At 48.0% G+C, this 27,242-nt stretch overlaps 10 protein-coding genes across 10 annotated transcripts; 4 read left to right on the plus strand and 6 right to left on the minus strand.

Moving 5' to 3' along the window:
• Positions 1-2,683: 2,683 nt before the first annotated feature.
• CABS01_15532 (histidine acid phosphatase) lies at positions 2,684-4,294 on the minus strand (the record flags this gene model as incomplete). Its single annotated transcript, XM_060548867.1, has 2 exons — positions 2,684-3,992; positions 4,071-4,294. 2 exons carry the CDS (start codon positions 4,292-4,294, stop codon positions 2,684-2,686), a joined length of 1,533 nt encoding a protein of 510 aa, XP_060391749.1.
• Positions 4,295-6,139: 1,845 nt separating this feature from the next.
• Positions 6,140-8,781, minus strand: CABS01_15533 (dynamin family protein; the record flags this gene model as incomplete). Its single annotated transcript, XM_060548868.1, has 7 exons — positions 6,140-6,835; positions 6,892-7,840; positions 7,897-7,969; positions 8,029-8,052; positions 8,105-8,228; positions 8,355-8,609; positions 8,668-8,781. 7 exons carry the CDS (start codon positions 8,779-8,781, stop codon positions 6,140-6,142), a joined length of 2,235 nt encoding a protein of 744 aa, XP_060391750.1.
• Positions 8,782-9,494: 713 nt separating this feature from the next.
• Positions 9,495-10,974, minus strand: CABS01_15534 (uncharacterized protein; the record flags this gene model as incomplete). The annotated part of the gene is made up of 2 exons (XM_060548869.1): positions 9,495-10,800; positions 10,883-10,974. The coding sequence occupies 2 exons, from the start codon at positions 10,972-10,974 to the stop codon at positions 9,495-9,497; spliced, it is 1,398 nt and encodes a 465-aa protein (XP_060391751.1).
• A 3,391-nt stretch (positions 10,975-14,365) lies between these two features.
• On the plus strand, positions 14,366-16,922 carry CABS01_15535 (FluG domain-containing protein; the record flags this gene model as incomplete). The annotated part of the gene is made up of 5 exons (XM_060548870.1): positions 14,366-14,586; positions 14,639-14,849; positions 14,912-15,438; positions 15,487-15,836; positions 15,889-16,922. 5 exons carry the CDS (start codon positions 14,366-14,368, stop codon positions 16,920-16,922), a joined length of 2,343 nt encoding a protein of 780 aa, XP_060391752.1.
• A 1,796-nt stretch (positions 16,923-18,718) lies between these two features.
• CABS01_15536 (uncharacterized protein) lies at positions 18,719-19,580 on the minus strand (the record flags this gene model as incomplete). Its single annotated transcript, XM_060548871.1, has 3 exons — positions 18,719-18,820; positions 18,878-19,127; positions 19,435-19,580. The coding sequence occupies 3 exons, from the start codon at positions 19,578-19,580 to the stop codon at positions 18,719-18,721; spliced, it is 498 nt and encodes a 165-aa protein (XP_060391753.1).
• A 442-nt stretch (positions 19,581-20,022) lies between these two features.
• On the minus strand, positions 20,023-20,484 carry CABS01_15537 (uncharacterized protein; the record flags this gene model as incomplete). Its single annotated transcript, XM_060548872.1, has 1 exon — positions 20,023-20,484. The coding sequence occupies one exon, from the start codon at positions 20,482-20,484 to the stop codon at positions 20,023-20,025; it is 462 nt and encodes a 153-aa protein (XP_060391754.1).
• A 1,212-nt stretch (positions 20,485-21,696) lies between these two features.
• CABS01_15538 (uncharacterized protein) lies at positions 21,697-23,244 on the plus strand (the record flags this gene model as incomplete). Its single annotated transcript, XM_060548873.1, has 1 exon — positions 21,697-23,244. The coding sequence occupies one exon, from the start codon at positions 21,697-21,699 to the stop codon at positions 23,242-23,244; it is 1,548 nt and encodes a 515-aa protein (XP_060391755.1).
• A 393-nt stretch (positions 23,245-23,637) lies between these two features.
• On the plus strand, positions 23,638-23,961 carry CABS01_15539 (uncharacterized protein; the record flags this gene model as incomplete). The annotated part of the gene is made up of 2 exons (XM_060548874.1): positions 23,638-23,797; positions 23,852-23,961. 2 exons carry the CDS (start codon positions 23,638-23,640, stop codon positions 23,959-23,961), a joined length of 270 nt encoding a protein of 89 aa, XP_060391756.1.
• Positions 23,962-24,633: 672 nt separating this feature from the next.
• On the plus strand, positions 24,634-25,975 carry CABS01_15540 (uncharacterized protein; the record flags this gene model as incomplete). Its single annotated transcript, XM_060548875.1, has 3 exons — positions 24,634-25,211; positions 25,498-25,549; positions 25,628-25,975. 3 exons carry the CDS (start codon positions 24,634-24,636, stop codon positions 25,973-25,975), a joined length of 978 nt encoding a protein of 325 aa, XP_060391757.1.
• Positions 25,976-26,414: 439 nt separating this feature from the next.
• On the minus strand, positions 26,415-27,042 carry CABS01_15541 (uncharacterized protein; the record flags this gene model as incomplete). Its single annotated transcript, XM_060548876.1, has 3 exons — positions 26,415-26,569; positions 26,713-26,805; positions 26,979-27,042. 3 exons carry the CDS (start codon positions 27,040-27,042, stop codon positions 26,415-26,417), a joined length of 312 nt encoding a protein of 103 aa, XP_060391758.1.
• Positions 27,043-27,242: the final 200 nt, after the last annotated feature.

Genomic DNA, 27,242 nt, shown 5'->3' on the forward strand with positions numbered 1-27,242 from the left:
TTATTAAGTTAATATATTACTTATTAATATTATTACGGACGTCCTTTACTATAAAAATATACTTTAACTTATTATTTTAAATAGTATAGTTTAGAATCTCTTTTTATAATATCTCTTACTTAATATAAGCTTTTATATTATATAATTCTTACTTAGTATAATTAATAGCCTCGGTTAGTACGTTTTTAATTTAGATTTTATTAACTTAGTTACTATCGAGCTAAATAAATATTCCGTACTATAAAAAAGCCTAGTTAATTATTAAGCCTTTTTTATTAACTAATCGCGCGGCTATTATAATAACTATCTAAGTAATTATTATTTTTTTTATACTAATCTCCTACTTAAGCTCCTTTTATTAACTAATTATTTTTTTTTATTAAGTACGTAAGCGTCGGTTATTTTTAAAAGCTACTATTTAAAGGGCTTATTAACTACGGTATTAAGAGGTTAGAGGAGGAAAGTAGTCCTTAATAAAATAAAGTAAGGTATAATATTATATTAATATAATTATATAAGAATAAAATCTATTTTATAAAAAGTAGCGACGTTTATAATTAAAAAGTACTCGTCGCCCTTAGTTAGCGCTACTAATTCCTTTTTAATTTATTATTTAAATAAGTACTTATTATTATAAATAGTCTTATTAAACTTAACTATTACTCTTTTAATATATAATTAGCCCTCTTTTTTTTATAATTAATCTCCTTTTTTTACGGGCTTATTATAAAAAATAATTTTTAATTTAATTTACTATATATTATTAATAAATATATAGAGTATAAGTATAGCTTATTACTTATTCTAACTATTATAGTTATTCTTATTAACTACGGTCTTAGTTCTAATATTATTATATATATAGCTATTAAGGTATTTAAATAAAACTAAAATCTTATCGAAATTAAAAATTTACAAATTAAGAAATCAATAAGTTAGATTTTTAAATAAATCTCCGAGGTTTAATTACTTTATTTTAGTTAGGCTTATTTAATTAACTTATTAAATAAAAAAAAAAGCTATTAATAATTTTATAATATTCCGTAAGTAGTTCTAATACCTACTTAATAAGTCGACGTTAAATAATCCTTATATAATTTTAAAAACTACGGAACTAATTAAGAAAAAAAATAAAAATATATTTATTACTTAGATTTTACTAAGTAAAAATCCGTTTAGTATTCTTTTTAAACTAATTAATAATAACGAGCTTCTTCTTATTATATTATTAATAAAAAAAGGTATAAAGAGCTATTTCGAACTTAAATTATTATAAGTAATAGGCGTAATTAAAAAATTAAGTAATAATAAAATCGTAGTTTTAATATTAAGTAATAACCGTATTTTAAAAGATTTTAAACTAATTTACGGCTTCTTAATATATAGGACGTTTATAGATTTTTAAAAACTCGGTCTCGTTTTAGCGTAGCTTTAGTAAGTTAATTACCTCTTTATTAAGCTTCTTTACGTAATAATATTTTATAAATATTAAAAAGTCGATTTTAGTTTAGTAAGTATAATAATAATAGCGGCGCTTAACTAAGCTACTTTATAATATATATTTTTAGTTTTTAATAAGAATAAGAGCTAGCCCGCGGCGCTTAGTTATTAAAAATATAATTAGCTCTAGCTTTTTTATAATATTCGAGCTCTTTTTAATAAGGGCCCGTTATAAAAGTATTATAAGGTCAATAATAAAAGTATAATTAATAATATAATTAACGGTATAATTAGTAATAAATTTAGTAATATAATTTATAAAAAGATAGGAGTAGTAAAAATAAGTAGAGGTATAGTTAGTAAGTAGTAATAAGTAGTAAATAGTAAGTAATAAGTAGTAGCGAATAGGTAATTAAGAAGGAGTAGAAAATAAAAAAATAACCCTTTATTACCTTCTATATTAAGTATAGCGCTACTAAATAATTATAAAATCTAACTTCCCGAAAGGGCTAAGTAGGGAACGCTAGTAGGGTTAGTACGGGCTAACGTAAGTTCGAACGGCGTGAGTTTCTACGGTATCTGGACGTGACCGCTACCCCCTTGCATCTAGGTAGCTGAGACAGCAGCATATCTCTCCGGCCGAGTCCTTATCGCAGATGCCACCTACTGTAATTTTGCCTTTATCCAGGCTAAAGGGTACTGTCTGGCTCTTGGAGCGAGATGCTGCAACGTGGACGGATGAGCCAGGCGGGTACCTTTTAGCTAAGGCTGTACAAGACCCTCTCGACAGGAAGTCTTCCTCGTTTTGCTTTGGTTTTTGCATCTTCAGTCTCCCGTACGGATGAAGAGGATGGGACTTTCTACTGCGATAGCGACTTTACCACCAGATGGCTCGAGCTCTCACGTACCCAAAGAACACGAACGTTCCCGCCGCACCATCTGCCAGGCCCGGACCCGGACCCGGGGGCCGGGACCCTGAGGCGCCCCTGTCAACTGAAACTTTGGTGCCACCACCCTGTGCCCGACACTTGACTTGACACTGACACTCGGCACGTTTTGATCCCAAGCTTTTTTGACAACCCTCAATCTACCTTGGTAGCAAGAGGTCGTGACCTTCAAAGTGAACTAAGAAATGCGTTCCTTGTAGAATTCATCCGCCATCTACTACTCCGTACTGTAATGCAATGCAAAGTCTACCTTCGTCTAAGGTACCTTACACTCCTGGGTATTAAATCAAACAAAATCACACAAAACACTGGTCCCAGAGCCCTCCGCTCTTGGCAAACCCCATACTATCCACAAACGCCCCGAGCTTGCACCGCCCAAGCCCGTCCGCGCCGCACCCGACGAGCGGAACCACGCGATCATTCACCAGAATCCGGACCAACTCCTCGTCCGAACCTCCGCCGCACTTCATCTTCTCCACGTACATGCGCGCGGCGAACGGCACCGTCCAACTGGCCGTGAACCCCTTGGTCTCCGCCACCGACGTCCGGTTCGTCTTGGACAGCGCCGCCGTCTCGTTGTACAGGCCCAGCGCGCCGTAGATCGCCATCATGTCGTTGTCGTGGCTGAAGTCCGCGTACAGCTTCTTGTCGAGCGGGAACGTGGCCGGGTCGGCGTCCAGCGTCGCGTTGGTCGACGTGCGGTCCACTACGGGCTGGCCCGTCAGCCGCGCGAGGAGCTCGTTGGTGAAGCCGACGCCCTGGGTCGGGCCGAGGGGGTTGCCCGCGTTGAAGCCGTAGTATTTGCCCAGCGTCTCGTAGTATTCCAGGTCCTTCCACTCTTCCAACGTGAAGAGGTCGCAGAACGGCGACTGCGTGCCGTTGACGACGGTGTTGAAGGGACACAGCTGCATGAAGGCGATGGTGTCCTCGGCCGTGAGGTTCGCGCCGGGCAGATTCTCGTTGAGGCGGGCCGTGATGGCCGGCGTGAAGGCCTCGCGCCAGGGCACCTGCGCCTCGTCGCCGACCTTGGAGAAGGCGCCGTCCTCGAAGGCGGTGCAGAGGCCGTGGTCCAGGGTGTTGTTGACGCCCTTCTCCTCGGGGATGATTGTGATGAGGCTGACGATGCCGCCGTCCGGGCCGCTGTGACCGTCGGCGAGCTTGGCGCCGAAGAAGCCCTCGGTCCAGTTCAGCCCGGACTCGACGACGCGGTTCTGGCCCGAGGCGCGGATGAAGATGTCGTTGGCGGCCGCGAGGGGCTGGTAGCGCTTGTAAAACGCCTCGCCCGAGTCGACGAGCTCGCGCTGGCCAAAGGGGGTGAGCTCGTCGGCGCCGAGGGTGTACTGGTACGTCTTGATGAACTCGAAGCCCTTGCCGTAGTTTGTGACGTTGGCGTGGATGCGGTCGACGAGCGCCTTGTAGGTGGCCGTCTTGCCGGCGGTGGGGTCCCGGGCGCCGTGGCGGGAGAGGACCTGCGCGAAGGTGACCTCGCAGCCCTGCGGGGTGGCGGTGTCGATGTCGGACGGCACGGGGAAGAAGGGCGAGTACTGGCCCCAAAACTGCGAGATGGACTCGAGCCCGTTGCGCGGTGCCTGGCCGCTGACGAGACTGTTTGTGGTGTTAGTTTCGGGAAGCCTTTGATATGCGGCGGATCCATGTGAATCGTTTAGATCAGACAAAACCTACCTGAAGCCCAAGGCTAATGAGAGGAAGATAGCAAAAGCCATGGCGGCGATTGTGAGGTAGCAAAGTCGACGTTTTGGGTCTGGAGCGTGGCTCTCACGATACTCATCGACTTCATCCCTCTCCCCCTCCTCGTCAGGGATGGCGTTGTATTTATATGCCTTCCCCATCAGCAGGCCCCTCACGGACTCGTAGGCCGACGTAGCGACGTCGGCGAGTCGACCCATCGCGGCAGTTGCGCGGCGGAAGACAGGTAGACCAGCCTAGCCTGGCAGGAGACAAAAGACTGAGGAAAAGGGATCCAAGGTCCGCCAAGTGGTTCCGCGGGTCAATGAGTGAGCCTGCGTGCTTGCGTATGTAACGGCGAAAAGGGTCCGCCCGCTGCAGCACTACACACCCTTGTTCCTCCCCCCCTCTTTCCCAGGTTCCAGGGGTCTGGTCTGGGTGAGTGGTATGGGGATGTGATGTCGATGTGAGGTATCTGCAAGGTACGGGTAAATGAGGAGCTGTCGAAAGGGATGTGCTTTCGTCTCGTGTGGCCTGGTTGACTGGTCCCGTTGTATGCAAGAAGGTAGTTTGGAAACAACGGCAGATGTCCGCTCCTGGTTTTCTTTCAGGGGAAATGGTCCGTGGGAACCTTGGTATATCAGACTGGACCTCTGCTTTATGTCTGCGGTATGTCTGCGGGTGCAGTACGGAGTACTACAGCTGGCTGAGCTGGCTGGGCGTTTCTCCGTTGCCCACGTTGTATGTGTAAAAGCGTGAGGAATAAGGTACGGGATTGCGTTTGCTGTGCTGGCTTAAGCGAAGAGAGGACGTTTCAACACTGCCCAGTCGGGGCCACGGCGTGCTCCTCTCGGGTGCGGCATGTCGGGCGGACATTAGCCCCAAACGTGGAGCGGACCACAGGGGTGCCACTGCCCCTCTTGGCCCTCCTGTCACTGGCTCGCAGGATCGTAGCGCAGTCACGTGGGTCGTTGCGACGTTGGAATTGGAACAAGCTTCCATAAGCTTTTTTTGATCTCCTCCTTGTCGAGCTTCTCTTCCCTGCCAGCTCCACCCCCAAAATACCGCACGGCGGATCCCTTCCCTTTCCTTGAAGGCTTTCAGGTTGTCTTACTCGCCGCATCTTATCGGCAGGGAGAGAGGGGCCACCCCGAGCTAGAGGGGCCGAAAGAGGTGGATGAAATGGTGGTTGAATGAATAATACGTGTTTTGTATTGACTCGGTGTTACGACCTTCCAGGTTGACTTGTCTATTCCCAGTAAGGTTAACTCACAGCTAAGATCAGGGACCGAGCCTCTATGAGAACATAGGAGGCACAAATTCGCCGGGAGCCTCGGTCTGAATCAACTGATTGATAATCTGATATGATTGAGTGACCCGGTCCCAGAGCAAAAGCACAATCCATACAGCTCGGGACAGAGTGTCGTTCGCAACCCACATGCCGACGATGCTGACCACGTGGAGTCTGAAAGCTGGGATGATTCGTGCAAGACCCATATGCTTCAACTGCCCAACGTCGGGATGTTTGATTACCTACGTATGCAGCTTGTCCCAACTTCGACATGTTTCAACCGACCTCTCAAGAAACGAGAGCGAGCTCGTTGATCGACACCAGGTATGACGAGTAAGTCGATGACGGATCAGCCCGCCTGATACAGTGACATCCAATCATCCTTACTCATACACTGCATCAATGCTACGATGAAATGCAGCTCATCAGCCTGAGGTGGGGTTCAAGACGTCGTCTCATGAGCGCCTTCCTTATTTGCTCACAACGTCTTGACATTTCACGCTGGTACTTATCTTCCTGACTGGGAATACGATCTCGTCCGTAGGCCTGACATCAGTTCAGTTGACAGACATTACGACAGTAGGCTTCAGGTTAAACTCAACCATGAAAGTAAAGGGACAGCAGAAGAGACAAGCCGAGATTACTGTGATGGCAGTCTACACCAGAACTACCTACGGGTCCTTCCCAGCAGCCAACTACCCGACATGAAGATGAGTCTCTTAAGGAAGCAGAACGAATCTGGCTTCAGCCCCACACTCAACTTAACACCCTGCTTTCAAGTGCGGAGAACCTTTCTTCCCTGCTCTAAGAGCGTGATGTCGTTCTTCAAGATCTCACGAGCAGACTTGCTCAGAGCGTCTTCGCCCGCGACCATCTCCAACTGCTCGGCCGTCATCTTGAATATACGGTTCGCAGAAAGAACATTGAGAGGGCTGTCCTGCGCGCCGAGAAGGAAGTAATCGACGACCTGAGCACAGATCATATCCGAGAAGCGGGCACTCGCAACCTCGTAATAGCTCTGCAAGACATCGTGGATGACGCAACTCGTCGCACTAGTGCCCTCCTCGTGGGTGACTTGCTTCTTCAAGTCTTCGTATCGGACATAATCGGTCTTCGAACAGTCGTGATACACAGAGACTTTGAGGTTTTCGAATTTCTTGGCAGATCTCGCAGCCTTGATCTTGTTCAGAGCTCTGTCAAAGGCAGGATTATAGGTGATGGAGCGACCCTCCCTCTCCACATGAATCAACAACTTCGCCTGATCCATTGCCACCTTATATCTGCCAATCAGATTCTCTAGGATTGAGGACCAGAGCGCGTCAAAGACCTGCTCATCATTGCAAGACTCTTTGACCAAACCGTGGATGAAGTGGTGAACGACGAGAATGGCGTTGCTGACATGGGCCAAGGTGATGGACTCCCATTTCTTGGATTGCTCCTTGAAGGCTGTGGGCAACATGTGACTGCCGAACTATTGATCCGTTAGTTCATTACGCATGGGACAACTAGATGCCAGTGTTTACTCACAGTGCCCATCTCAAAGCCACGGGATCTAAGATACAGCTGCTCGAGATGCTTCAGAATGCTGTCTTTTAGAGGCGCAGGGCATCTGCAAGGGTCCGACAGAATTGCATCGAGTTCACCGTACTCATCAGATGGCACTGGAAATGCGATTCTGTAGAGATCATCTCTTGTAGCATCCTCATTCTCGCTGCTGTCATCTTCGTCGTCGTCTGAAGAGTCCTTAAGTGGAGAGTCGCCATGGTCATCATCATCCTCGGGCCGAGAGCCTTCCGTGTCATCCGACTTTTTCTCAACAAGGTCATCGAAATCGCGAGTGTGCGCTTTCTTGAAGAACATGGAAGAGAAAGCCGTATTCATTTCGCGAATTCGAGTGGCGAGGCGGAGTTCTGAACGCTTGTCGAAGACGGGATCGCCAGTGTAGTATGCCACCAAACCAAAATTCTTCAACTCGGTGAAGCGACTCACAATCTTGCCGAGGTAGGCTCGCTGCTCATCGGCGGTGCTTCGGGGCTGTCCGAGGTCCTTGAGCTTGGTCTTCGCCTCGGCAAGGCGCTCATTGATCTCACGTCTGACCTTTGGGAACTCGCTTTTGGTCCGGTCCATGAGCAGTTCACGCAGCCGTACGCGCAACGCTGGGATTCCCAAGCGGGACTTATCGAGTCGGGACCAGGGCTCTTCAGAAAAGAACGTCTTCTCGTCTGCATCACGATCCTCTTTGCTAGAGGAAGCGTCGTCGGCGCCTCGGTTCTTGACGACGTAGTAGCCCAACTGAATATCTCGTCTCTTACCTCGGACGAGGTCCATCGCTACTTCTCGGGTGGCGTTCTCGCTTACAAGATCAGGCTTGGTGAGGACACCCAGAGTGCGCTTGCCCTCGGGATCAGCTTCAGCGGCGTAGGTCAGAATAGTCTGAGTCGCGACATCCACGTTGCAAGGGATGACTGCAAGGATGCTAGGTGTTTCGTGTTATCAATCATATAGACCTGGGAAGACGAGAAGGGGGCTCACATGGTTCTGGAATCCTTGATGTAATCTTTCACCATAGACTTGACCAAAGCGACGTCTCTGACTGTCGAAACGCCTGGGTACGAGATTAGAGAAGAAGAACAAAGGCGAGAGACAACAAAGGTAATCTCATACCATCTTGAGTATTCTCAAAGATGCCTTGCGACGCATGTTAGCTGTGGGCGCCATAAGCAGTGTTGATTGGTCTTACCAGGAACGTCAATGATTGTCAAGTGCTCCTCATCGGGGCCGCAAATCTCAACGCGAAGAACATCCTTGCTGAAGGCAGCACCCTCGGAGTTCTCGGCACTCTTCAAACCCATCACACCGGCAGCCTATGGTAACGGTCAGCTAAACTCGGCTATGACTTGGAGCCTGTAGAGAGAAGACGACGCAAGAAGTCTACACAATGGACCAAAGATGAATTGAAGAGCAAATAATGAGATAGGCAAGCAACATACCTCGCGGAGAACATCCGCAAACGCCTGACCCTTGAGGTCCTTCAGCTCACGTCGGAACGACCTAGCAAGGTCGGCTCTCTCCGAGGTGGCATCGTCAGGCTGGATGGTAACGACGATGCTGGGTGTATGTTCTCGACGACAGACGATCTCGGTAGCATGACGTGTGCAGAGTCCGACCGATCGAGGGAAATAGTATCCAGTGAGACTCTCGAGAACGCTGGACTTTCCAGAGGACTGGTCTCCGACGACGACGAGCTGTTGGCGTGCGGCATATGTCAGCATGAGGCGTCATCAGAATCACAACATCAGGTACCTGAGGGAGGGCGATCTGCCTGGAAATTCCAAGTTCCCTCAACTTGTCGATCTTGTCCAAGAGGTTTCGGTTTCCCAAGCCAGTGGCCTGCGTCTTGGAATGAGCAGGTGCCATGGCGTCGGAATGGGAAAAATATGGCGGTCAGCGATGATGTCAGGAGTCTTTCCGTGAAGCTTGAGAATGAAGACGTTGTATGAGGGGAAGAAGGAGAGGAAGTTTTTGGAGACCAGGAAAGATTTGGTAAGATGTTCCTACTGCGTTTGTCTTCCACCAGCGTCGCCCAAGATCTTCCACAAGCTGCTTCGCAAGGGGGAACTGCCTGAGGCATAGTTCAAGCGGCTGGGAACAAACGCAGGCGTCAGGAGATAAAGGCTCTATGAATGACTGTGAAAGTGCAAAGCCGCCCACAATTAGGCTCCACGGGTATCTGCTCAGCTCGCCTAAGAGTATTCCGACATGGCTGCCTGAGAGATACTATATACGGTTGATATTCCTAGCGGTGGAGCAACTCGGCTACAAACGCTTTCCGTCAACGTGAGTGAGGGTCCACTGAGGTTGAAGCTCAAGGGTATGGAGTCTAGACATGTGAGTGTAGTTCTTGATTGATGTTCTGCTTACCAGGAATCAGTATAGTTGAACACAGTCACGCGACAAGCTCAAGGCTGCTTTCATTGTCATGGACCATGCCATGAGGTCCTTTGATTCCATTGAACAACGTTCTTGCTTTTGGACCAGTGAGTAACTCCCGTCATGAGGAGACAAGCGCCGTTCAATTAAAGGAGTATCTGCTCAAAGCCGCACCGTCACCATTCTCAAGTCATCAATGCCTACAGTTTCCAAACCCATTTCCTTCCCCCTTGAGCGCGATCTGCAGTCGCCTCTAATCTCATCCAAGCCACAAAGATGGCTGCTGCAGCCATTAAAGTGCCCACCATGACACCCATCCCCATGTAGTCACCCGATTCCTTGATCTCACCGTGCCCTCTGACCAGGGCACCAGCCACTGGCGTTCCAATCATGGAAGCAACTCCCATGATCATGTACATGATCCCCGTAATCTGCGGCATCAATTCCATACCGAACAGCTCAACCAGAGCCGGTGGGAACAGGCTGACGTATGCGCTCGCGAAAATACCGTACAGGACTGTAAAGCTGACGAGTAGCGACCTCGCCACGGACTCATGGCCCATTCCTATGGCTATGCTAGGAACCCATAGCCCGAGAGTAACGGCGGCACAGATCACAGTCGTGAGAAACAACGCGTTGAGTCTTCCGATGCGGTCTGCCACGAGCCCAATGGCAATCTTTCCCACAGCGTTGCAGGCGTTGTTGACGGCGGTCAGGTTGGCACCATCGCTGTTAGAATATCCCAAGGTCTTGGCGTACGACGCAAAGAAAAATGCGGGTGTGTAGTAAGCCGCGCTCTGGCAGAACATGCTGAGACTTTGCGCAATGAACTTGCGTTGCGTGACAGTCTTCAATGGAGGCAGCGGGACCTTGAACATCTTCTTGAGCCTAGATGTCGTCGCGTTCTCACGACGTATCTTGGCCGCCATTACAGGTTCCCAGGTGAGAACTGCTCCACCTGCGCATACAACCGCAGCACCGAGGGCACCAGTCATGCGAAGAGTGTTTTTGTAGCCCAGCTTCTCAATACATGCCACGAGCACCGGGGCCCAAACTAGACCGCCAACGCCGCTGCCCGCAGAGACGATACCCATGGCCAGCGCTCTGTGCTTGTCGAACCAAGTCGGGACGACGACCATTGACGGAACGAATGAGAGGCAAGATCCCACTCCCATCAGGAACCCCTGCGTAATCTGGTAATGCCACAGCTCCCGACCGAAGCTTGCCAGGACGTTGGCCACTCCGACAAGCAGACCACCGGCGCACATGACCTTCTGAGGGCCAATCGTTTTCGACCATGCCACAACAACAGGTGCGCAGATGGTCATCATTGAGATCGCGAGGGTTCCGATGAGGTCGAGCCTAGCGGCTGTGGCGCCGGTGAATGGGGTGTTGTCCTGCAGAGCCATCGTCTCGTAGTGCGCCTGATAGATGCCGAAGCCGAACTGCAGGCCACCCGTCATGAAACTTATCATGAAGGCAGCAAGAACAACGCTGATATAACGGCTAGGTAAGGTCAGCCTATGTCTTCGAATCAGGGTGGGATTGGTGTGGTGATCGCAACAGGGAGCAATGACCTTTAGCCTACCCTTTGCCATGATCATATTGTGTGTCGTTCTGTTCCGGAGGACCAGCTTCCAAACGGTTGTTTGATATTGACTCGTCCTTATTCGACGCCATTGTTGTCTAAAGAAGGAGGGCGGGGGTTGAGTCGACACTTGGAGAGAGTTGACCAACTAGGGGCTCTCTCAGACGATGATCGCGACTAAAATACTAAGAAGAGCCAATTGGCAGCGAAAACAAAAATGCAAATTAACAAACACCATTGAATTTAGGAAACCATCCGTATGCTTGAAATATTTCAAGATGCGCCCTTCGCTAGTCTAACGTATTCGACATCAAAAACGGGTTGAAAGGTTATGTTAGTATCCCTATTATAAGGTAGTTAGTTCGAACCGTAGTTAACGAAGAGATTAATTAAACTATATAAATATCTACGTAGTAAGTATAAAAAAGAAGTTCTAATTATAAGTTAGGCTAGTTATAATAATTATAAATAGGGCCCCTAATTAGCCCTTATATAATTTACTATATACTACGGTTAAATTAGATTTCTAATTTAATATTAACTTTTTTTTTTTTATTAATTTAATTATTATAATTAGAAATATAATTTAACCTCGGGCCTATTTACTAAGTCGTTTCTTTTTTTCTTTTTTTTTTATTCTTTTTATATAACTTATTTTTCTATTTATATAATAACTTTTTTATTATTTACGAATTACTTTAATTCTTTATTTAGTACTACTTTTATAAAAGCGTCTATAAGGTTATTTTTATTATTAATCTAATAGATTTTAAGTATTTTATACTTTTTATATAATTACCTAAGGGCTATAATATTAATTATAAACCTCTTTTTTTTTATCGTTCTTAATTTAATAAGGTATTCGTATAGTAAGTAAGAATTAATATAAATAACTATTAAAATAGGTAAAAGGCTAAGTTAATTAGTAATTTTTTTTAGTATTATTAAAATTATATAAGAGAGGTTAACGCTATTAACTTTATTATAAATTTTTAATATTAATATATTTTTTATTACCCGCTTATTTTTAGTTAATAAGTAGTAGATTATATTATTATATATAGTAAATTTACTCTTACTTATACTCTTATTAACTAAGATAATAATATACCCTAATTACGAAATAAAGTTATTATTATTTATAAATAATTTATTAATAAAAATATAGAGCTTATTAATTATAAAGTTAATTAGGTAGTAAACGAGGCTTCGTTCGAAATTCGTTTATTATTATTTAAATTACTTATTAAGTATTTTAATATCTCGTTCGGTTAGATTTATAACTTATATTACCCTAGTATAATTAAAAATTACTTTAGGTTAATAAATACTCGTAATATATACTCTTTACGTAAGCTTAGCCTTATATTACTTTTTAATATTAGTTACGTTTAAATTAACGAGGTTAATTTTTTTATTTTACCCCTTTTATTAAAAAATAATAGTTTTCTTTTTAATTATAAAAATCTTATTATTAAATACTAAGGGGGTATTTATTATAAGGACCTTTTTTAGTTTTATTATAAAGCCCGCTTTTTAAAGCTCTTTATTCTCCCTTTTTATAAAGTTAATATTAAATAGGCTTAATATATTATTAATTTATATTCTAACGATTTTAAATTAGTTACTTTTATACTTAGAGATTAATAAGTACGGGTCGTATATAAAAGTAATTATTAATAGTTAATTAATATAAAAATCGTAATAAGTAACTTATTAATAAGTACTCGATTTTACGAGCCTATATAATAGCTTAAGTACTTTAATAATCGTACTTTTTAAGTACTTACTAACTATTTTTTTTAGTAAATAGGCTAGGATTTTCTTTATAAGCCCTATAGCTAATTAGGTATAGGCCTAGGTAATATTATAGTTCTAAATCTCGTATTCTTTTTTTTATAATAATACTATTAGTACTATTATTAATCATTAACTATAGCGCTATATAGTAAGTAATTATATAAGTAGCGTTACTTTTTTAACGTTACCGTACCTTTAAATTACGTATTTAGATTTTTCGTATAACTAAGGTATTCTTTTTTTAATCTTACGAACTATTTACGATTTAAATATATAGAGGTTTATATACTTTTCTAAGTCGTAGAGGATAAATTAATAGACTTTTTAGTTATAAAAAGTATCTATTTTAATAAGATCTAATCCCTTATATAGCTTTTTAGTAGTTATAATTATACTTTTTTTACGTAGTTTAATTATTAGTTCGAAATTAGCTTTTTTTTTTATTATATAAAAAGTATTAATTACTTTATTAATAATAAATTGCTATGTTAGGGTTTATTATTATGGTCTTTTATAACGTTTTGCTAGTAGTATTAGTGCCTTTTTAATAATTTCCTCTTCCTCATTATTTATTAATATTACTATAATAATTTTATTAAAAATAATTTCCTATACTTTTATTATAAGTTATATAGTTTTTCCTAGCTCTTTTTCTTTTTATAAATTAGAAATTACTTTATTAAGATCTATATAATACGGTCTAATTACTATAATTAATATTTTAAATAGCTAGTTACGATCTTTTATAACTATATAAGAGCGCTCGTTAATAAAAATTAATTTATATAACCTAGCTTATTATTAAGTAATTTCGTACTATATTCGTATATCCGAATTTAGTAATATATTTAAATTACTCCTTATATTAGGCTTATTATATATAATAATTACCTTGTTAACTTACCTTTTTATACTTATTTTACGTAGTACCCGTATTATTTTTTTAATTACTTAGGCTCGTTAGCTTATATTTAGTAACGGTAGCGAGGCTAAGGTCGTTTTTAAATATATTTTAAATATTAAAAGTATTAATATAAGCCCGTTAGGCCCTATAGTATCGTTATAATATTTAAGTACTATCTAGAGGTATTTATTATTAATAAAATTAGGATTTTCCTTTTTAATAATTTAGAACGCCCTTTTTAGTTATTAATATACCCTTTTTATTTTTTTAATATTATAATACGCTTTAATAGGTACGATTTTTAACTATATACCGTAAGCTATTATATTTTTTTTAAATTTTACTATTTAAATAGAGAAAGCGCTGTTATTGCCGCCGGATTCAGTGGAAAGTGCCGCTGTTTTACGCGGCCTCAGCAGTGCGAGGCATCCATCAGAGCCGGTCGGCAGCGAGGTATTAAGTACTTCAGGGCAGGGACCTGCGAAATCCTGCTCCCTTGCCGAGGCGGTGCGCCCAGCTGATTCTAACATGGTCCACGCGCCCAGATCCCCTACCTTGCTTGAAATTATCCACACTTTTCACGAAAGCTGTTTGTTTGTTACCTCTGGCCTGGTGGACTATTCTGGCTTTCCTGGTTAACTTGCCAATATGGCACGCAATCACCTTAAATGGCAGCGATGCCTCATTCCCTTACTGCCACTCGAAAATGACAGGTTGCCACACGACCTGTTCAGTGGCTTTCCGGAAACGATCGGTCGCTCGATCATCAACCCAACACGATGCCGCGACGGGCGATTGCTACGACAAACCAGAATATCGCGTTCCTAAAGCACCTTGCCGACCGCGAGAACAAGAATAGAGATGCCGAACGGCCGGAACCTTTGTCGGCCGAGCAACATGCTTCTCTCCGCAACAAGCTCAAGGATGTTGACTTCGTCCGACCAAAGCTATCGCAGGAGACTGAAATCAACATTGGGGGGATCTTGGGAAAGTGGAAGCGGTACGTCGTCTAGCGGGCATTGGTTTTCAACGACTAAAGTTGCTGGGGCTAGGTATTGCGCCGATCAGAAACTCGGTGGGTGGAGAGAGGCCCTTGATAGCCTTACCCGAGAGACGACGATGAGTTTTTTTCTATACGTTGGCGAGCGGTCAAACCTTCGCTCTTCGGGGTCCTCGAGAGTGTACCTCCGCCAATTCCAGCAGCTATACACCACTGCCACTGGCCACTACATGGACCGTAACGATGTGAAAGAAGTGTATAAGGTATGTGGTGGCCGCGCCTGGCCCATCTGCTCTAATACCTGCCCTAACCACGTCTACTCCAGTTTCACGACCGCGTCATCGTCCCCCATTTCAATTTGAGAGCACCGAACACAGATGGGAAGCCAGTCCTTGGCGTGGAAGACCTCCGAGCTATTCTAACCTTCAATATCGCTTACGACATGGGCATCTTCCAGCTCGAACGGCAGCGCGTCCAACTGGCCGGATGCTATCAGATTCTGTGCTATACAGGAGCACGGCCTGGCGAGCTCGTTCAGAACGAGAGAAAAAAACCCCAAGATGGGTCCGTAGATGAACTCTTCAAAACCCGAGGCCTCGAATCGACAAACGCTAGGCACCACAACAGCCCGAAGAGTATCGAGGGTGACGACGAGGTGGGAGCTGAGGATGAGGGCTCGCTGCTGCTCAACGGGCTTCTGCTCCAGGAGACTGTCGGTCGCGGTCGCCCAAAGGCTTTGTGCTACGAGGATATCCTACTCATGATCGTTCGGCACCCTGTGACAGGTGCACCCACACCAGCAATGGCGATTAAGTTCGTTCATCACAAGGGAGCAGACAACAAACCGAAGCCGTATGTTGACGACCTGTCGTGCGCATGCCGAGGGCTGACAAGCTACAGGACTATTTTCTATTTCACTCCGGCCAAGAAGCTCATCTTCTGTGCGGTCAGCACCATCATTGCTCTGGCTCTTCACGACCACGCCTTCGACGCCGCGAGTTTGACGTCCGCATCCCGGATACTACGAGCCCAGATACGAGGTCCTACCCAGTGTACCCCGCTACGTTGGAAGGCATCTATGCTCAAGACTCCCGTCTTTCGACGCATTCATGGCACACAGCTGGCGGCGGACGAGGCCATGCCATACTCTAAGTTACGGGATGATATGGGCCGGCAAAGTCTTGACGCTGGCTTTGAGAAGCGTTGGACTCCGCGCTTTGCACGAAGAGGAGCAGCGAATGCGGCGAACGGTTGGTCAAGCTACAATCCATCTGTTGTAACCGAACTGACGGGTAATCCTAGGAAATGCTCCCGACGCCGTGCGTGATCAGATGATGCGCCACGATCCCAAATTTGCAACCTTCCACAATGCCTATATCAATCAGAATGTCAACTTCGACCTGCAGAATACATTTCTAGAGGAGGATGCTGAAAACCAGATGTACAAACTATTCGCGCACGTCAGCCTAACACGCGACCCTCGCGCCACAAGCAACATGGTTCCTGTGGAACTTTGGAACGACTTGGAACCCGATCGCGCCATTGTCAAAATGCAGCGACGCCGGGCAGAACTCAAAGACGGCCGATATCGCATAAAAGGTAAGGATAAAGAGGCTGAGATCCGCATGCTCACCAACCAAATCCGCTTGATGGAAGCTCGACGCGATTCACACATCGTCAAGGAATATCGCGATTACTATTTCCACAACCGTCCTACATGGGACATCGAGGCACAAGCCCGTGGCGAAGAGCAAGAAGAGTATGTGGAGCCGGAAATCGACCTACGGATTCCCGAGCGTAGGCGTCTCGCCGAGATTTTGTGCCATCAGTCCGATGATTGGACGCAGGACGATGTGTTACAGCAAAGGATCGAGGCCATAGACCTAATGGTGGTCTTATGCGACAAGAGAGAATCAGCCAAACGGGATCGCCTCCGGCCACGGGCTCGCGCGGAACCACCTGTTGCAGAAGATGTCCATCCGCCGATGACGGTTCCCCTTGTTTTGAATGCGAAACAATGTCCTGTCTGCGTTGGCGATGAGCGGCTTCCTTTGGAAGAGCGGACTTTCAAGTACTGCCGGACAACAGTCAGGAATGATCATTTTGATGACCAGCACCTTGAGGAACGAGAGCGCACTGTGACAAACGGCGGGGTTATCCGATGCAACCATCCTCAGTGTCGGGATGAGCCACGCTTCCAAAAAATGGAATCGCTAGATGCTTTCCGGAATCATGTGCGGGTCAAGCATGGGGTTTCACTCAGGACTACAGTCCAGGTTGCGCAAAGACGCGAGAACAAAGCACGCCATAGACGAATGAGACAAGGGTTTGTTTGAGAATTAGTCCAATAGTGAATACACACTGGAGTAATTAGACGGTACTAAAACGCATTGTTCAATCAGAAGCTTGACCGCGCCAATCGTGAAAACTAAACCTTAGCAATACTATAGCACTCTTACGGCGAATGGAATCCATGGCCATAAACTATTCATTATGAATCGACCCCTAGGACATAGAAGAGAGCACCATGGTGAGCCACTAAGTTAGCGATCATTGTCTCATCGTGGTGACAAGAAGTGCGTCATCGGCACGAGATCAGTTCTACCACCTCCACCAGTGATCCTTGCTCACAATCTGCAACCCCACAGATTTGATGATTCTGCCGTCTCCACATCACTGGTAGGCTCTCTTACTTTTCTGCCGTCAGCCCTTTTCCCTCTTTCAGCGATTTTGCCAGCTCCAGTTTAATTCTGCCAGCTCCAGGGGATTCTACCAGTCATCGTGGAGTTTTAGATGAGTTCTGCCACCTCAGCCACCTCAGCTCCTTTCTTTCGTCCAATTTAGGAATTTTATCGAAGTTTTCTGCCGCCCCTCAATTTCACCCAATAGAGTTCTGCCACCCAGAGCCCATTTGGGTTTCTGCCGTGTTTCTGCCGTCCCACCATCTGTCTGCTTGCAGTATCTATTGTTCGTCGTTGGGCTACGATGTGAGGCCTGTGATGTTGGTATAATGCAGTACTGTCTCCCTGAGGTACATTCATCGAATGAAAACCATTGGGTCTTATTTATTAGGGAAGGGTGAGAGAGTTTTCGCCCAGCTAAGTTTGAGCCGGGTTTTATCTCGTATCTACCCATTGTCACTGGTTCTTACATACTGTGCAATGTAATCCATCATGGCATCCCTCTGACGCGATTGTCAATCCGGCATTATGGTCTGTCGCCGGCTAGACGGAAGTTCTGTCCCTCATCACACCAACCTCAAAGGGGTCCCTGTGACAGACGCGGTCGACTCAAGGACAGTGTTCAAATGCTGAACAGTGTGGGAAGGAAAGTAGATCAGCCAATAGGATGGGCCTAGCTACGTCGCTGAGCGACCAACCCATTTGGTAGAAAGCGTCCAAGGAAAAGAAGCGACATTCGTATGAGCCACGTGCGCCTTGCAGCAAGGCCGTGTAGAGGTCTATTGACGCACGAGCCACATGTCTCGCCGATCTCACGCAACAATAATACTGCCGTTTCGCCTACGTACATCCGTCGGCGCTTTTCTCGTGTCGAGTGAATGGAGAGATTGCTTCGTGACTTCATGATGTTGGAAGACCGCAAGATTAGAAATCCGACAACCTCAGATGAAGCTATTAAAGCTGATTAAGTGCTGGTACGTCACGGCCAATCATCAATCGGGAGAAGGGGGCCACCTTGTTGCGAGTGGCACGATGCAGTGAGAGTTCCCCATGGGTGGATTTTGCCTGTGGTCGGGCCCAGTGCTGGGTCTACATACATCAAGGTCTTGCACTCCACTGTTTAGCTGAGGAAGACGACCAGCAATTTGGTCAGTGGGGACGAGATTGAGGGGAGGTCGATATACAGCACATAGCGAGATAACAAACAGGTCGCGAGAGGGGAGGCGGCACTGTTGACTCCAAGGACTACGACAACGTAACAGCAAGTACACAAGTAGAGCAGTCATTTTGAAGTGCAGCAAGTGATTCTGGCCACCGGTCTTCTAAAGAGAAGAACCAAAAGACGCGAGGATAGCAACAAACCAGAGATCAGTCCATTATGACGATAGGTCTAGAAGCAAGATAGCATCATTACAACTACATTCCTCCGCCGGACAGCTGCATTATGGTACTCAACAGCTGCGCACTCCACTTTCACCTTGAACTTCGCTGCGAGATTTTCTTTCCGCATAGTCCAGTGGCGACCTCCCCACCAGAACCGGGTAGACTTCTTTCTTCTAAATATTAGCCTAGGGGATAGCCTCGGAGGACGGCAGTCTGATTGAACATACCAACTCGGCTCTAGATTTAGGAAAATGGTGCTCAGAGGAAGACGTGTACTCATAGTGCTTGCTTTTGAAGCGGACTTGAACGTACACGTCGGCTCCATATCGTCGTCGTATCTGCTCACAACGCCACATGATGTTTTTGACCGCTTTGTCGCAGTTCTCGTTGGTTCTATCCCTTTTCTTTGGTGGCTGCTGACGAGAAGCCATGATGGTTTGTTGGATAATACGGACTGCGACAGGCGCCGGCCAAGTTCTAAGCACGCGAGTGAAGCAGCGACTCTATCGTGCTGCGGCAGTAAGATTAAGGTTTCCGGTACAGTTTGTACAGTACAGTACCGTACTATACCATGTAATGACAAGTAAGTTGTCGTTTTGCTCTTCCCAATGCATCCCTTTTCAAACAAACATACCACACGAATGTACGAGGCATATGCGGCAGTGGAGTCACCTTTAAGCCTATTCTACGGTCGTTAGTGTCCTGGGCTTTTGTCACAGCTATCTCGCGAGAGCAGCCAGATTGACCTTCATTCCATCTGCTTATGGGAAATTTGGACGCAGGCAAGCCTGACTTCCGAGTTCCGACAGCTATTCGGGAGGTTGACCTTGAAGCCAGAACCGTTGGCTCAGGACGGGAGGCATGTACCAGACAGGGATCGGCGCTTCGCTGTTGAACGGGTAGGTATGCGACTTTTGGCTTTAGAAACATCGAGCGTGTGTGCAGAAGAGCGTGTGTGCAGAGGAGGAGCAACACATGCTCACAACTGTATGCGGCTGCTGATATTGCTAACCAGATTCATATCTGGCCGCTCATGCTTCTCGCCCCGGTCGTCTTGAAAAAACGATCTTGCCCAAGGGCCATATATACTATACGGTAAAGTGTAAGAATACAATTCGACAATGTAGTGCGTGAAGACAGCCACAAACCAGCACGAATGAGCGGAAGGCACATAGGATGGCGCATAATCTGGTGCTGGCACCTGGATATGAATCAAATAACTAGAAAATCATGTCTTATTGATAAATCCGCCACAGATTACAAGTAGAAATTCTCATCCGGTGAGCGTGTGCTGTATTGAACACATGAGACACCTCTATGTGTGTGTTTTATAGCAACATCCGGTGTTACACATACAACGGCTACAACACCCTCATATGGTGGGCGAGTCTGGTCTGGGAATTCCGCACTCGGAAGACGTTGCGCCAGGACCATTTGAATTCCATTCAAAAGAATTGGTGATAATCGCGCCATCGCGGCTGGCTGTCCTGAGATGAAGCGACCGTTCCCCGGAAGCTTTCCCGTAAACGTGTGCCACTCTATACGAAGACGTTGCCTCGTTCCTCTCGCTTGGTTGATGCCGAGCCGCTGCAGAGCAGGCGGTCTTGATTTTAGCCACGATATCTGGGGATGTTGTTCCGAGCGCAGAGCTCATTTCCTGACGCGGATCGTCTTGTAGAAGGCCCTTTTCCTGTTTGGCATTGTCACTCTCCTCGTCAGAGTCGCAGCTCAGAAAGGTGGACACATGAATCTGTGGAAGGCACCCTCTCGAAGGCGCTTTGCTTGACGAGGTGTTTCTCGAAGGTGAGAACACTGAATGCAGCTCTGGACGCATGATAGTTGTGGATGATTCCGTTGCACCGGATGTTTACTGCGGGATGTTTGACCCACGTGTCACGAGTGTGCTAGGCGAATGAATCTGCTGTAACGCAACGCCCCATCACTCGAAAGGATCTCTTTCGAGCGTGTCTGTCTCTCGGGCGCGGAGGGTCTTGAGCCAGCAAGCAAACTGGATCAAGGAAAAAACACCGTCATTGCATAGCTGGAAACCAATTCGGCCGCACTCCAAAATTGATACCCCGGCTGCTGAAGGGCTGAAACTGGATATGGACGTCGTTTGAGTGGCGGTCCATAAGGGTCAGCTTCAGTCTAGTCCATAGAAAGAGCGTCCAGGCAGGCAGATGGCGCGTGGCTAGAAATTCTGGCCAGAATTGGCGCTCCATGGTGACTAAAACGGATGTTGAAGAGGGTCCCTGGCCTGCAAGTGATATCCTTGTCGTGACAGGGGGTTCTTATCCCAGTCACCAAAAACGACCTGCCATAACAAAATGGCAATGGCTTTCCAACCGAGCAAGAAATGGACCTCACGAAGAAGACACGTTCCTGTACACACGGGAAGGCCTCTGATCACGTTGTTGAGAATATCCACCTCCGGTTCCCGGGCGTCAACGCCGGCTGTTTGGAGAAGCCTGGCGTGGAGTTCGCCGGTAGGTGATGTGACAGTGTGCGCAAGTATGTTTCTATAGCGATGGATTCTCATTTTTGAAAAGTCAGTTGCGTCTCTCGGATACTGAAGATACTCGAGGTTACGGGCGATGCTTACAGCTTCCATCGACCTTGGAGCTGATGACTACTGACAATAGACCAGGACAGGTTCAGCGTCCAAAGCAAACGCAGAAACCACCTGAACGTCCGATTTCCAAGCCAACCCCTGCCGTAGCCATAAGAGCTCCTCCCAATAGCTTGATATTTTGGTCTTGTGAAGTCATCTTTGGCTTGCGCCTGGATGAGCCAGAGGCAGAAAGCACTATAGCGCCTAGGTAGCAGAAGTTGAGAACGTTCTTGGATCAGAGTATCAACCACGGGCCTGTAGTGTACGAATGGGACAGTTCCGGCGCAGAGAGCTGTCCCTTGGAACAGGATATCGATTCTTGCATTGGATATGAAGCCGATGAGTCTAACTGGGTGATTGCCTCATGGTTTTGCGATGCCGCGCTGTCCATCGTAGGCCACGTCGTCTCGCTCAAAACCACTGACATCACTCGGTATGAAACCTGTCTCTGCAGAGCCGATCTCCCTAGACGTGGCGTGGCACATCTTCAATCACAGCGAACCCCATGTCCAGTCCAAGTTCACGCGATGCTCGCGCGCTTGGCATTCGTTCTTCAATCCCAAGCTTTACCGAAGCGATGTTAAATCGGGGCGAAACTCCGCCATCTTTACCACCATTGCCAATTGTGCAGACACGCGGATGGGCCTCGCCACGCTCCGGCATACCTGCCGAGCCGGCGCTGACTACAACAGACCGGCCACCATGTATATGACCGAGACGTATCGGCACAGCCCTTTCCTCGTCACGGCCCTCTATCTGGCCGCTTCAAAAGGTTATCCCGACATTGTCTCGTTTCTCCTTGACCACGGTGCCGATATCGACGGGGCCCCGGACTGCAGGCTACGTACTCCCGTCTTCCTATCTCTGCTAGGCGGAGACGCCGAAACGTCCATGGTTCTCCTTCGGCGGGGCGCACGGCTTGAGTCTCCGGGATTCGGAATCAACGCCCTCCATCAAGCAGCCGCCGCCGGGCTTGTCGAGGTAATCACGTATCTTGTCAACGAGAAGCGAATGAGTGTGAACGAGGCCGACGACAACGGGGACACGCCACTGATTCACTCCCTGTTGTCACCGTCGCCGGATACAATCATAGGTCACCTGGCGCGGTTCGGCGTGGACGTGAACCAGCCCACGACGATCGACACATGGCGCATGACGGCCCTCAGCATGGCGTGCGAGGATGGCATGTTCGCCGCCGCCCTGGCACTGTTGAAGGCCGGAGCGGACGCCACGGGCGAGCTGGACACCTTGATCGAGGGGGCCGACCCGGCGCTCCGCATCTTTGAGCAGGACCCGCTCGAGCTGGCCCTCCTGGCCGGGGTCAGAGAGACGGCCGGCAGGACGGCCGCGGCGAAAGAATGCCTCATCGATCTCCTCATCAAGTCGGGTGCTGACCCAAACGCGACGGTGTGTATATCAGCCCGCAGCAACTGGACGGGGCCTCTCTTGCTGAAACTCGTACGAACGCGACGTCGCTGGGAGGCCGAGATGTTGCTCTCTTCGGAACTCTTGGAGATCGACAAGCGCGACTCGCATGGCGCGACGAGTCTCGATTGGACGCTTTCCACATGCCACGGCAACCCCGTAATGGCGTCGGTCTTGCTGCGGCATGGCGCCAGGATGGACGATGCAGTGTTGCGCAACATCATCGACAAGCTGGCGCGGCTTGCGGACGCACAAGACCACCGGAGTGTGATCGGCCTGTTGACGCGGGAACCGAAGTTGTTGAGGATATTCCACGTGCTGTATTCGCACTGTTTCTGGGCAGCGTCCCGGAGTGGCGACGCTGCCGCATCACGGTTTTTGCAAGAGTCGCCGAGGGTGATTGTGCGACTCGTCACGGAGATGCTGAAAGACGGTGTCAGTCTGACGAAGACGGGCGTCTTGTACATGCTGCGGAATGCGAAGGAGAGCCGGCCCGGGCCGGTGATTGCAGGAGTTTTCCGATCAGAAAGAAAGAGCACCCCGCGGAGATGGTGTTAGTATAGTAGGCCGAGATGGTCAGGGGAGGAATGTGGAGCTGTTAGTAAAATAGATGTGGTGTCAAGAGCGGAAGGTATAGAATTATGGTGATAATTTCTGACGAACTAGTCCTTCGCGGCATGTTGTCGGCGAGGCCTGGTCGGCGATGCCAGTGTTCAGGTGAATAGCTGCATTTGGTAGACGTGAAATGACTCCCTGATGGAGGGACACGGCGCATGGCTTAGGAGGGAGTTTACTGCCTCGGATAGTATTTATCCCGATTAGATATCAAGTGTTCTGTGGCTGCGCAAGTGTATAAGTTCTACAGTCCTGCATCTTTGATGAGCCGACGTCCATGTCGGTTTCATCGTTTTCAAGTGCACGACCACAGTCTGCCCGACTGACTTGGACGATATGGGATCCATGCTCGATCTGGTCGTCCCTCCTTTGGATCACTTGACAGCACAGCTCTTTGAGGATTCATTCCTCGATGAATATGAACTCAACACAAGAGAGGAGGCTATCCGATCCGCAAAGAATGAACATGGCCTTGCAAAGGCTCGTGTCGATATATGTGAGTTCGACCGTAGCGTACGTATCATCAACAGCATCTGCTAACACAGCAAAGCCAGCGCCGACCCCGTGACGTCCGACGACACGTCCACGACACGCCCAAATACTGACTGCACGGCGCCAAACACGCCAGATGCACGCAGAGGGTACAATGGCCTTGGATAAGAAGCCGACGATGGACGTGGCGTAACCGTGTCAGGTTCCGCCGTAGCTGTACTGATGCAGAGATCGCAAAGACCAAATGGCCTGTGGCCAACTCTGTAGACATTGACGGCAACGTGAAGGCGGTGCTAGAGACGCGTGTTCGTCTCAGGACAGATATGGCGGAGCTCCTGAAGACCTTTTTGCAAAATGGTCATAGAGAGAGTAGGGACAGGACCGGGGGGGGGGGGGTAGGTCCGCTCGTTGCGAAGGTCGCATTGGTTGGAAATCGCGCCAACAGAAACCAGCCAAGTTGGCTTTCCTGCAATGAAGAGTCTGTTCTTCCAACTTCTATGTACTCAAAGCTACATAGACCACAAGGACGCAGTATTGTATTTGGGTCCCGCCACTTGGAGCTATGGTGTTGTCAGTGGTCCGGGTCTGGGGCCCGAAACAGGGCGTTCATCGGCGAAAAGAGCAGACATATTTGACTCCGAGACGTGGAAGCATGCGAGTGCGGCTCTGTGATACCAAAAGACATGCATCTAACTACGCACCTATATAAGTTCAGGGTACCTGCCGAGGGCCGCCATTTACGACCCGACTTCTCGTCATCAGCTTCCAGTAGATTCACTCCCCCAAGAAGACCACTGTATGCTTAAAGCACTGCGCATCTCAAAACATATCCGCGTCAACATGGGAGTACGGCGGGGCTCGATGATCCACGCAGCCTGGTCTTCGTGCCTCGAGGTAGTTGAAGTCATCTGCACCGCCGCGGGTGGCGCGTGCATGTTCTACGGTGTGGTCGTGGGCATCCGTGATACCCTCGAGTGGGATTGGCTGGACGATCGTCAAACTTTGTGGGTCTTTGAAGACGGAGAGTGCACTAATGTATGGCAAGAATGCGTCGAGCGACCCCGAGCAAGCAACGCTGCTTGTGCGTCCCGTCTCCAGTGCATCGTGGGTTGCTACGAGACCGATGACGGCGCCAATTTGTACGCCGTCAAATGGGACGGCTACGCGTGTCCGACGTGGGAAAGCGAAGAGGACCTCTCCAATTACGGCTGGTTGATGGCCGAGCATGATGAGACTTGCCGTTGCGCGCCGCGCCTTCAGAGTCGCTGCGAACGGAACGAGTGGAACGGACGAAGTCGCCGAAAAGCGGGCCGAGTCGCGCCACTTGTTGATTTGCGGCCGACCGATGTAGTCTCAACGGCAGAGATCTGGGTCGGAGACAGAGCAAGCCTTCCTCGCTTTAGGCCATCGATCCACTTGTGCCGTCATGCGGAGCGTCCAGATATGGTGCATTGTCTTTTGTGTTTCTGGGGTTGCCGATCTGGCTCTGACATGGCCAAAGGTGGCCGAACGAGCAAATCCAGAAGAGCTCTCTTTTACACACACACCTAACAGGAGAGCAGCTTCTGGACGATGGAACGATCCACTGATCCAGCAACGGCTCCGACGAGAGCTCCCAATAGGAGAGCTGTAGATATGAGCTAGACATTGGTGTTCCAGTGCTCCATGTAGATACTGTCTAACAACAGCATTTTCACTTCCAAGGCATTGCCAGCCAACCATAATGTCCCCAGAGACTTTGCATTCTTTCGATGTCGTGAGTGAATGGGTTTCTTCCATGTCGACCCACACGGAGAGGCCTCGGCCAGCGCCTCTCACATCCGGCCCCTAAAAGACGTTCCGCCATGCGCCGGTTTCGAAGTCACCATCGAGGCAATTTCAACACCACGTCATCAACAGCAACCGACCTTTGTCTCATCAATCTGCGGTGGAGGCTCGCCCGGCTTCACACGCCGCATTCCGTAACGAGAAACGCCAAACACGGCGTCCCACGGAAACTACCAGAGCAGAAGTCACCCTCGATACAGGCTCCATCATCGACGTGGACGAAAGGGCAGAATGCGAAGACTCCAGCGAAGCCAGTCAGCCCGGTGTGGAACCTCTTCAGTTTGTCCGACGCGTGGACTTGGACGGCACGGCGGCCGGTCGTTCTTTGATCAGAAGCATGTTGGAGAGGTTCTGAGTTGATGATGAGGATGGGAACACGGCTGCGAGCGCGGGATAGAAGACAGGAGCATTAGTGTAAACACCGAGGTCACGTTGTGGCGGGGCGTGGCGCGCACGGATGGACATAGGAAGTGGATTACGATGGCTTGTGTCTAGTCAAGACGAACGAAAACAAGAACAAGGTCTATAAACGGAGTGAAATTCGCCAGAGGATGCACGTGGAAGACGTTTCGCAGAGTGTTGACACTATTCCTGGTTCGTGCGGGATATTGAGTTTGGAAACTACTTGCGAATTCAGAGAATCGCTTTGACATGGAAAGGAAGGGATTTCTGGATCGCGGCTCTTCAAAATATCTGGCCGTTAATTGTAGTCTTATTCCAAATTCAGATACCACCGCCTATATGATACAGTATGGCGCAGAACCGTACGTGGACAAAGCGCAAGATGAAGCCTCTCAACCGTTTAAGGCGGTTATCTGTCCGGGAAAGGTCGATGATGGCCCAAGACTCTCCCCAGCTACACCCCAATCGCCGCCGTTTTCCAGATCAAATTCCTGTTGCGGGATAGGCTGACCATCAAAGCCGTAGACCCACGGGTGGAGCGGCTCGTCTGCTACAGCATGGGCAGAGTCAGCAGCATCTGTCAAGTATCCATTCGTGTGTCCGGTTTCGAGATGCGTGCTCTCCGCGCAATAGCCGCTCGGTATGCTGTGCTCTACTGGCTTCAACAAACAACTACCACATCCAGCATACCATCCACAATAGCAGTTGTGAGCTGGATAGAGGAAGACCCGGTCCCAGCCGCCTGAGGTAGGAGCGTCGAAGCATTGTTGACTGCGCAGTGATCTGAGAACACAAGAACTTGGACGCATTAGTGGTCATCCACCGCTTCAGCTTATCCGGGTTGACCTACTTCATGAATGCGGTATGCAAACAGATAGGGCACAACTCAGCTGAATGGCCGGCGGGACCCTCATTGCCACAACCGCTGAACATCTGTTCTCAGAACGGCAGCGCACTCAGCTGGCTGGTTGCTACCAGCTCCTCTGCTACACTGGCGCCCGGCCCGCTGAGGTCGTGCATGCCGAAAGGAAAAAACCCAAAGACGGAAGCACGGACGAGATTTTCAAGCTCCAAGGCGTCAAGTCCCTTGATCTTGAGTGTGGCAAAGACGCAGAGAACGTGGATTATGATGACCAACCATCACAAGACAAAGACTCCCTTCTCCTCGACAGATTGCTGATACAGGAAACAGCCGGGCGGGGACGTCCGAAAGCCTTGTG

Source organism: Colletotrichum abscissum (genome assembly GCF_030869225.1).
Source record: "Colletotrichum abscissum strain IMI 504890 chromosome Unknown Scaffold_68.1, whole genome shotgun sequence".
Lineage (NCBI taxonomy): Eukaryota > Fungi > Ascomycota > Sordariomycetes > Glomerellales > Glomerellaceae > Colletotrichum > Colletotrichum abscissum.